Source organism: Hyaena hyaena, unplaced genomic scaffold, assembly GCF_003009895.1.
Source record: "Hyaena hyaena isolate Hyena2069 unplaced genomic scaffold, ASM300989v1 scaffold_1444, whole genome shotgun sequence".
Lineage (NCBI taxonomy): Eukaryota > Metazoa > Chordata > Mammalia > Carnivora > Hyaenidae > Hyaena > Hyaena hyaena.
In genome coordinates this window covers 112582-123181 of record NW_024082073.1, presented here as the reverse complement: position 1 = coordinate 123181, position 10600 = coordinate 112582, and the positions used below count along the sequence as shown (strand labels likewise).

The window sequence follows — 10600 nt, the reverse complement described above, 5'->3', positions numbered from 1 at the left end:
GGCTGAGCATGAAGAGAGTCTGACATGGACTGGGTGGTCTAGATATTCCCAATAGAGAATCATTTGATGTGGCACAGGAAGTCTCCTGGCCAACCATCTGTAATTTCTTTGCATATAGATGAGAGCATACAGACCCAGACACTCCAATTGTTACTTATCTATCTGCATGGTTCACCTCCCTTCCATGCAGTGGGATGGAGTGTTCAAGGTTTCGGATCCCAAAGTCTTCACAGTCACTTTGGAAACCGGAATATTTTATACACTCTGTCTCATGCTTATACTTCTCCATATATATACATTCATAAATATACATCCAATCAGATATATATACAATATTCCATCTACATAGACATAAATATACATTTTAGCGTATCTATTAACAGAACATTCATCTGCTACCCAAATAAAGATCAAGCACCATCCTCTAAAGCTGCATGGAACTGAGAATCTCTTCTAGTTGCCCTGTTAGGAATTTCACTATGAATCACCTCTGCCGTCATCTCTTGATTTACAAGCATTTCTCCCCCTAATGGTTTGACACAAAGGTGGGCACTGAAGACTGGGCTAAGACATTGAAAAAAATCTTTCTTAAAGATCTGCTATAATGATATGTAGAAAAGACCAAGTGATAGATGAATAAAAAATACTTTGCAAGGAAGGGCTCACTCACCTTTCATTTTAAATGGCCCTCAGGGAACTTCCTCTATGACTCCCACACCTGCTCCTAGGTTGAAGAAAATCCTTCCCCATATGGGAGCACTCTCTGTTAAGTCCAGAATCCTTAAGCCTACTGCCAAAGAAAAACATGACCTCCTCTTCCCCTTGTGAACTTTGTTCTTACTCTATTTTTCTTTGTTTTTTACTTAACTCACTTTTTCTTTTTTTTTTTTTTTTACAAATAGTTTATTGTCAAATTAGTTTCTACATAACACTCAGTGCTCATCCCCAAAGTGCCCTCCTCCATGCCCATCCCCCCTCCCCCCCACATCCATCAGTCCTCAGTTTTTGTCAGCATTCAAGAGTCTCTCATGGTTTGCCTCTCTCCCTTTCCCCCACCATTTCCGCCCTTCTTCTCCCCCTTGTTCCTCCGTCAAGTTCCTCCTAATCCTCCTATACGTGCAAACATATGATATTTGTCCTTCTCTGCCTGACTTATTTCGCTCAGCATAACACCCTCAAGGTCCATCCATGTTGCTACACATGGCCAGATTTCATTGTTTCTCATTGCCATGTAGTATTCCATGGTATAGATAAACCACATCTTCTTGATCCATTCATCTGTTGATGGACACTTAGGCTCTTTCCATGTTTTAGCTATTGTGGAGAGTGCTGCTATGAACATTGGGGTACATGTGCTCCTATGCCTCAGCATTTCTGTATCCCTTGGGTAAATTCCTAGCAGTGCTATTGCTGGGTCATAAGGGAGTTCTATTGTTAGTTTCCTGAGGAACCTCCACACTGTTTTCCAGAGGGGCTGTACCAGTTTACATTCCCACCAACAGTGCAGGAGGGTGCCCGTTTCTCCACATCCTCGCCAGCATCTAGAGTCCTCTGATTTGCTCATTTTAGCCGCTCTGACTGGCGTTAACTCACTTTTTCAAGATCACTAACAAAAGTGATGAGATCCTTCCTACAGGAGATACTCCATTCTTACAGGTATGTAGTTTTATCTATGGTTTCAATGAACTCAATTTTCCATTATAACAAGCCTATCATCCCAACAGGGACCCCCACACAGCAACACAGAGAAACATATCTCACATAAGCAATCTGGCCTTTCTTCTTTCTTTCTTTCTTTCTTTCTTTCTTTCTTTCTTTCTTTCTTTCTTTCTTTTCTTTTCTTTTCTTTTCTTCCTTCCTACCTTCCTTCCTTCCTTCCTTCCTTCCTTCCTTCCTTCCTTCCTTTCTTTTTTAATAGATCCATCCTAAGAATTTTGTCTCCTGTTTTCTGGAAAATGGTTTTTTTAATTTTACTATGAAGATCTGGTGTCCCCCATCCCCACACAAATACATCTTATTTCTCACACAGCTAGTCCTGGGAGAGGCTGTGAGACTAGAGTTGACATCACAATATCCCTTTTTTTGAAAAGGTTGTGGTATCTGTGGGTGGGGCAAAAGGGAGGGGCATCCCTGGGTGGAGTCATCTTTACTTAGCCCACCTTGTACTAAGTATGAGTCAGTAGTCACGACAGGCCTCAGCTGGGCCATATCTGGAGACCTGGGGTGGGGGGTATAACATCGCAAATACCTGGCCCTGGCCTCATCACTTATCCTTTTTTGGGCAACAAGGAAACTAGCTTTTGGCCTGAGAACACGACACCTGAGACGAAGGCCAGCAGAAACATTTCTCTGCCCTCACCCCTTCTGCCCCAGCTCCCACCTGCTCACCATCTGCCCTCCCACTAAGGTCCATGCCGCATGTCATCTCTCGAATACCCAGGATGGCCCAGAGTGGGCATCCTTCAGGTTTGCCTACAGACAACAACATCTCTCCGAGTGTCACCCGAGTGATAGTGAAGACAGCAGGCAAGCAGGAGGAATTTATGATAGCAGATGACACCTTGGTGAGTCAGTTCAAGGAGAAGCTATCTGTATACTTTAAGTGTCAAACGGACCAACTAGTGCTGGTCTTCATGGGCCACCTTCTTAAAGACTATGACACACTGAGCCAGAGGGGCATCTTAGATGGTCACACCATTCATTTGGTCATCAGGTCCAAACACAGGTCCAGATCCCTAGCCCATTCCTCCCAGAACCTGCTGACCAAAGATCCCTGCCACCGGGACAGAAATACCAAAGGAAAAAACAATGGGGTATACCAACCTCCTGATGTGAGTCACACCCCAGTGGAATCAGCCCTCCCTGTGGAGCCTGATGTGCCCAAAGAGCATACCCAGGATCTGGAAGTGGGTAGTCCAGAGTGCATAGCACAGATGCTACAGAATCCCACCATCCAGCAGCTCCTGTCCAACCCATGCCTCATGAGACAGTTCATTTCAGAACACCCAGACATGCAACAGCTGATGCAGCAGAACCCAGAAGTCTCCCAACTCCTTGACAATTCTGAGACCCTATGGCAGACTCTGGAGCTGGCCAGAAACCTTGCCATGATTCAAGAGATAATGCAGATCCATCAACCTGAACAGACTCTTGGACATCCACTGAACTCAGAGTCATACCCAGGCTTAGAGACAATGCCAGGTGGGGACAATGCCCTGGGCCAGAATTCTGCTGACAACGACCACATGCTCAACAGCTTGCAAGATCCCTTTGGGGGCAACCCTTTCACAGCTCTTCTGGAAGGACACATTTTAGAACCAGTTCAGTCCTCCCCTCCATCTCCACCACAACCCCAGGAACGACGGGGCCAGCTCTCACAGCTTCCTACAACCCGAGTCATTTATACTAGTTCCTGTTGTTTATCGTCCATCACCTCAGCCAATGTTGCCCCCGACAAGGTGAACCATACTTCCAGTGCCAGTACTACTGCTATCTCCACTGAAAGCCAGAGTCATAACTGTGCCACACAGCAGCCAGCTGGCGTACCAGCCCTACCTAGCATAGAACTCACCCAGCAGCCCCAGGCAGAGGAGAAAGATGCCACCATCTCTCTAAATAGCTCTGACCAGAAATTAGAGGAAGACCCCCAGCTGTCGGATGAAAGGACCAGCTCCCAGATCACGGGAAGCATGATGCAGTTGTTTTTGAACAACCCCTACTTGGCAGCTCAGATGATGTTGTTCATAAGTATGCCCCAGCTGAGTGAACAGTGTAGGCAGCAGCTGCCCACATTCCTGCAGCAGACACAGCTTTCAGACACACTTCTAGCCCTAGCCAACCCGAAAGCATCACAAGCAATACTGCAGATTGAGCAAGGTCTGCAGCTGTTGGCCACAGAGGCTCCTGTTCTTCTACCCTGGGTTGCACCCTATCTGTGGGGCCTAGGTTGGCTTCCTTCACCCAGATGCAACTACTCTGACACAATGCCCCGGGTCTGGGACGTGCCAGATATGGTTGAGCCCAAAGGTCCTGAGTGCTGCCACAAATCCAGAGCAGCCCTCCAGAGGCTACAGTCCTTAGTTGGAGACCCTTCCCACCCTCCACAAGCCCCTGAGATTTGTTTCAGCCAGCAAATGGAATATCTCCAGGCCATGGGATTTGGGAACCACCATGCCAATTTGCAGGCACTCATTGCTGCTGAGGGGGACACTGGTGCTGCTATTCGCAAGCTCAAGAGATCACAGGGATTCTAACCACCGTTGCTGCTTTTGTGCTTGTCACCTGCCTACTGACCCATTTGACTACATCATCTACCCCTTCCACTTCTTCTGATTCTTTCAGTCAGGAAGCATTGCCATGGTTAGAAGATCTGTCAATAAAATGGCTACTCCCACATGCCCCCATCTGAGGTTTGGCTTTGTTTCCTTTGCATGAAAGGCCACCATCTGTGTGTGATATCCCTGTCTCACTCACGATGCAGACAGGAGTGTGCGTGCGTGCGTGCGCACGCGCACTCACACACACATATCCCATGCTTATATTAATATAGAGAAGCATATTGCACACAAAGAACCATAAGCATAGATATCATACCATACTCTCATACCCAAGAAAGTGTATATATAGCCCCAGACAGGTGTGTACACATACACAAGGTCACATTGTCAAACATTTACATATAAAGGCACATACATTCAACACACTGCACAGACAGCCATGGGCATGTGCAACAGCACACAAATACCTAAAAACACGACATAGATCCACGTGTAGAGAAAGACAGTCATAACAAAAAGGGAAAAATACTATAGACTATTTAGTCTATAATAGTCAGCTATTTAGTCATAAAGACTTCCTCAATTTCTCAAGTCCAAACTGTTCAAATCTGAAGGTGGAAGAAGAAGGATCTGATGGGTCAGAGTAGGAAAAGTCCACATTTCAGCCAGGTCTTGGTAAGTATTTATTCTCCTAGGAATTTCTTACTAATTGTCATTGTCACAATCATAGGACTTTGCTGGACTCTTACCATTGTCTCTTTCACCTAGAGAGATACAGCTGCTTACCTTCACTGCATAATTCCCATCATCAAAACCCAGCCTCGAGGGGGCAGAGCACCTTCCAAGAATATCATATCCTTCAGCATACCTAATATTTGTAACTTGAGTTCTCTGTAGTTAGCCAAGGTCCCATCTCTCCCTCTCCTGGCCTCACCAAGAGTATCCTAGCCAATTGGCATGTAAACCCTTGTGGCAATTATTTAATGAGTTAAATACTGTTTTAGTCATTGAAGAAATAGGAGTGACCAAATAAAGTTCCTTTATGTATGGAGTTTACTTTTGCGGGATAAGACTGTACCCTACTTAACTTATGAATAAGTGCTATGAAGAAAATCAAAGCAGGATATGCTCTTCTACATAGAAGGCAATCCAGGAAGGCCTCTCTGGAAAAGCAATAGTTGAGCAGAAACCAGAAGGAATTGGGAGAACCGAGCACACACTCCCTTGGGAGAAATATGTTACAGGCAGCGAAGGCGACCTTGAATAAAAATGTGAGGTGGCAGTATTCTTGATATATTTGAAGAGTAACAAGGAGATGGTGTAGCTGGAGTGGAGTGAACAAAACAGTGGGAGGGAAAACAGGATGCCAGAGAAATCAGGACGAGCTTTCTAGGTCTGGTGAGGACTCTAGATTTTAATATGAACGCAGCAGAAAATCACTGCTGGATTTGGAACAAACTACAAAGGTGTTTCAGTAGATGTCCGGCTGCCGAGCACAGAAAGATGGTGGTAGAAGTGCAAGCAGAAGCAGGAGAGCAAGTGTGGTGGCTCTTGCAGTGGAAGCAGGTGGGAGATGACGGTGTCAGGAGCAGTGGAGGTGGTGACGTGTTCAGATTCTGGTCTGCCAAGGGTCCCCACAGAATTCCACGTGCTCCTTACAGACCACTCCTCACCAGTCTGACACTGCCATCAGTGAGAGCGAAGGAGAGTCCACCAAACTCCGAGTGCTCCTGCGGATCTACTGCCGGAATCCCACTCTATGCCCTCAAAGTAGCAAAAAGACTGGTCTCAAGAAAGACATAACAGCTAGAATGGATTTTCTGTTTTCTCCTTAAGATGCCTCCCTCCAATCAATTAATCTGATTAAGCTTTATACTCCATTTGCCTCAGGTTACATGAAAAGCCCAAGCTGTTTTGAGTTGTCATTATGATTCTTATCCCAATATGCTCTGAAAATCTCTCATCTGACCTAGTTTTCCACCTGGTCATCAATTCTCCAAACTTTTCCACCCTATAGTTAGAACTCATAATTTAGCAACAGCAAAACCCTACTGTATCTACAACCTTTTCTCTAAATGATCCCCACCTTTTTGCCATGACTGAGATCTGACTGTCTACTGAGAGCCCTCATGCTCTCTGCTCCATCTTGTTGTAACGCATAAATTGTGGACCCAAATCAAGCTCTCCCCTAGGGCATTGATCCCAACTTCGCCAACTCATGTACTCAACAGCGTACTCTTGCAATCATCTTCTCTTCCCTCTGCGTCATTTCCCCCTCCTCACTGTATTATATCTGCCAGATTAAAAGCATGCTGTAACATTGTCAGTTTAAGAAAAAACAAAAACAAAAATGTCTTTATCCCCACATGTCCACACAGCCATCATACCCTTTCTCTTACATATAATTCTCTTATTGAATCCACTTCCTTTCCAACGCACTTGCTTTGAAAACCCCTACAGTCAGTCCTCTGCCACCCTCCCCTCTTCCAAACCTGGGCTCATCATGGTCCCCCATTTTTTTGTCAAATCTGGAGGTCAATTCTCATCCCTTTCCTTTATCTTCCTGACCTACTGACATCATCTGACACCATTGGTTAATTTTTTTTTTAACTCTTCATCATTTGCTTTCTTTCTCTTTCTGTCCTTTTTCTGACTTAATGTTTTATTTCTTCTCAACTTTCTTTGTGGAACGCATCTAATATTCCAGACTTGGAAATATGTAGACCCATGACTTGGTCTTTTTACCTCTATCTTGTTCCTATACTCACTAATTTTATGGTTCTAAATAGTCAGTGCTGGATAACTGTAGACTCACAATAATGAACTCTCTCCCTTCATGTCCATTTGGGTATAAAACATCTCAAGTGTGTGTGACACCGAACCCCAGGTTTTCTGTTTAACCACCTTATTCCCTAGTCTTTTTAAAAAAATATAATAGCCAGTTCACTCTTTGAGTTCTTCTAGGGAATAACAATAATATTTTAAAAAAGTAAAATAAAAACTTCTTGTCATTTTTGGACCCTCTCTCATGCTCTAGAACCTACCCATCAGAAAGCCAATACTCTGAAAATATATAAAAAATTCATGGCTCATGTTGAATCAAAGAGAATACAGAAACATAGAATGCCAAGAAGAGCAATTCAGGGTGCAGCTGTCACTGTTAAGTGACATAGGGGGCTAAGCCTTTCCTAATTGCCCAATCCAGGTTGAGGCCCCACACACCACATACAGGTTGTGTGGAAGTAGGATTCTTGGCCTGAGATGGAAGGGTCAGCCCAGGCCCCTCAGTAGGAAGAAGCAGATCAAGATAAAAGAAACAGAAGAGGTAGAGTTAGGGGAGGGAGGTTGGAGTTCCTGGGGATACAGAGCACCTTGGCGAGGTCTCCAGAATCCATTGTGTGAGGCTGTGATGTCAGTGCTGAGGTCATAGAAGTGACCTGATGGAGTGTGTTCTGGCCCATAAGGCTTCAGGGGTGGCTGTTAGCAAGATGAGGGTGGTTTGGAGCCCTGTATAAGAGGAAGGACGGGGCCACAGCTGATTGGTACGTATGCCCTGACCCGAACCCTTCTTCCTGCCTTTGCCTTTCACCCGTCAACCATAGACCTCTTTCTCAGGGCACTCGGTCTCCTCTCCTGACCCCAACACCTCTCAGACCCATAATCCTCCACAACCATTCCATCCTGAGGACCTCATTGCCCCTTCCATGCTCTTACCCTCAGACTCCAAGCCCTCTTCCTGCTCACCTTTTCTACTTTCGCCACTGCCTGAAAGGATGATGTTGGTACTCCATCCCCACCCCCAGCTGTGTCCCCACAGACCTGGGCCTCCTGCTGCCCACCATGGCCAAAAGCGGAGAGGCCCTGCCCCAGGGCAACCCAGAGCCGATCCCGGACCCTCACCTCATCAAGGTGACAGTGAAGACGCCTAAGGACAAGGAGGATTTCTCAGTTACAGACACTTGCACCATCCAGCAGCTGAAAGAAGAGATATCTCAGCGCTTTAAGGCCCACCCTGATCAGCTGGTCTTAATCTTTGCTGGCAAAATCCTCAAGGACCCTGACTCACTGGCACAGTGTGGAGTGCAAGATGGCCTCACTGTCCACCTGGTCATCAAGATGCAACGCCGCACCATGGGCACTGAGTGCCCAGCTGCTTCAGTCCCTGCCCCAGCCCCCAGCCCTGCATCATTCCCTCAACCAAGCTCCATGCACCCAGTAGATGGGCCACCCGCCTTTAGCTTAGGTGTTCTCACAGGCCTCAATGGACTAGGCCTGACCTCTGGAAGTTTCCCTGACCAGCCAAGCTCACTGATGTGGCAGCATGTCTCTGTGCCTGAGTTCGTGGCTCAGATCATTGATGACCCTTTCATCCAGGGTCTGCTGTCCAATACAGGCCTGATGCTCCAGCTGGTTCTTGATAACCCCCATATGCAGCAGCTGATACAGCACAACCCTGAGATTGGACATATTCTCAACAACCCTGAAATCATGCGGCAGACACTGGAGTTTCTACGCAACCCAGCCATGATGCAAGAGATGATGCGTAGCCAGGACCGGGCGCTCAGTAACCTGGAGAGCATCCCTGGTGGCTACAATGTGCTTCGTACCATGTACACGGATATTATGGACCCAATGCTTAATGCAGTACAGGAGCAGTTTGGTGGCAATCCCTTTGCCACTGCCACTACTGTGAATACCACCAGCAGCAGCAGCCAACCTTCAAGGACAGAGAATTGTGACCCTCTCCCCAACCCATGGGCCTCTACATGTGTAGGCTCTGTTGGCAGGCGAGGCAGGCATTCTGGGGACCAGGATGGATGCGAGACTAGAAATAGGGTTCCAACCATTCTCGGTAATATAGGGCTCTATGACTATCTTCAGCAATTACATGAGACCCCCCAGCCCTTGGGAACCTATCTGCAGGGGACTGCATCCACCCTGAATCCGAGCCAAGAACCACCACCACCAGGAAACCAAGTCCCCCCAACTTCATCCTCCTCCCAGAAACGTGAGTCAGGCCAGCCTCTCCCTAAGGAATCTGTAGCCATCAAGGGAAAGCCCTCTTACCCATCATTCCTGAGATATCCCCCAGAGAGCAGTACTGGGCAAGATGGAGGCCAAGGTGGCTCAGGGAATGGCTCTAGTGGCCACAGAACCAACATGCCCGATCTTGTCTTAGGGCTGGGGCATTCTGCCAATAGGACCTCATTCGTTCCTTCACCACCTTCCCCTATGCCAGCTCCCCCTGGGATCCCTGAGCATGCCTGGCTGCCACCAGTAGCTTACCCAAGATCTCTGAGGCCCGCCAGCACAAACCAGGTCCTACAGCTGCAGGATGAGATGTGCTGGCAGCTGCCCCTGCTGCTGCACCTTCAGGCAGCCATGGCCAACCCTCGCGCCATACACGCCCTGTTGCAGATCGAGCAGGGTCTGCAGATCCTGGCTACGGAAGCACCTCGCCTCCTACTCTGGTTCACGCCTTGCCTAGCAGGACTGGGAAGTATGGCAGGGGCGGCAGAGCCTAGAGAGGGTGTCCTTATGCCCGAGGATCCTACCCTAGCCCCAGCTCCTGAGGTTCCCCCAGCACAGGGCTCTGTGCAGCTGGGCCTCCGTTCTACCCCTTTCCTCCAGATGTTGCAAGCTCTAACTGGTGCCAGTCCCCAGCAGATGCAGCCCGAGGTTCACTTCCGGGTGCAGCTAGAGCAGCTGCGGGCAATGGGCTTCCTGAACCCCGAAGCCAATCTCCAGGCCCTCATAGCCACTGGGGGTGATGTGGATGCTGCTGTGGAGAAGCTGAGGCAGCCATAGGAGCCCTGGTTGTTCAAACCATATCTTTTCCCCTGTGTCCTTTTCCGTACCCCACTACCCTAACTCCCTCGTTCTTGAATGCAGCTGCACTATGAACCAAATCCACTATGATGCCCTTTACTGTGGAGACAATGTTATTCCAGAGTCATTGAGGAAGAATCAGAGCCAGAAACAGGTTGGGGGTGCTGCGAGGACCCAACCACCCCTGCCACTGTACCAGCTAGGGGCACCGGTCTGCGCTCTGCTTATGCCTATCTTGAAATGCAATTACATCCAATCTCCAGTGTCTGCCATTGCCTGAGTCCAATTGTTTGTGGGTTATGGGTAAAGGGGAGGATATGGGAGGAAAGGTGGTAATTGGAGCTGTCTCCACATGGGTGGGGGACGGAGCTTGGAGGAGAAGCTCAAAAGTCTGAAGTTCAAAGATTCAGAGGTATAGAGAACAAAGGAGGGTGAGCTGAGGGCTGCAGTTTTCCCAGTGTCCTTCCAGAGGTCTCCCAGATTGTGTGTCCTGT

At 47.7% G+C, this 10600-nt stretch overlaps 2 protein-coding genes across 3 annotated transcripts; both read left to right on the top strand.

Moving 5' to 3' along the window:
* The first annotated feature begins 2180 nt into the window (after positions 1 to 2180).
* UBQLNL (ubiquilin like) lies at positions 2181 to 4408 on the top strand. Its single transcript, XM_039223776.1, has one exon. The coding sequence runs from the start codon at positions 2412 to 2414 to the stop codon at positions 4251 to 4253; it is 1842 nt and encodes a 613-aa protein (XP_039079707.1). The 5' UTR covers positions 2181 to 2411; the 3' UTR covers positions 4254 to 4408.
* Positions 4409 to 7722: 3314 nt separating this feature from the next.
* LOC120225575 (ubiquilin-3-like) lies at positions 7723 to 10373 on the top strand. Of its 2 annotated transcripts, none has more exons than XM_039223759.1 (2): positions 7723 to 7819; positions 8095 to 10373. In XM_039223759.1, exon 2 carries the CDS (start codon positions 8118 to 8120, stop codon positions 10083 to 10085), a length of 1968 nt encoding a protein of 655 aa, XP_039079690.1. In that variant the 5' UTR covers positions 7723 to 7819; positions 8095 to 8117; the 3' UTR covers positions 10086 to 10373. The 2 variants fall into 2 exon arrangements, with proteins under 2 accessions (XP_039079690.1, XP_039079687.1); XM_039223756.1 differs by having other exon boundaries at positions 8081 to 10373.
* The last annotated feature ends 227 nt before the right edge of the window (positions 10374 to 10600 follow it).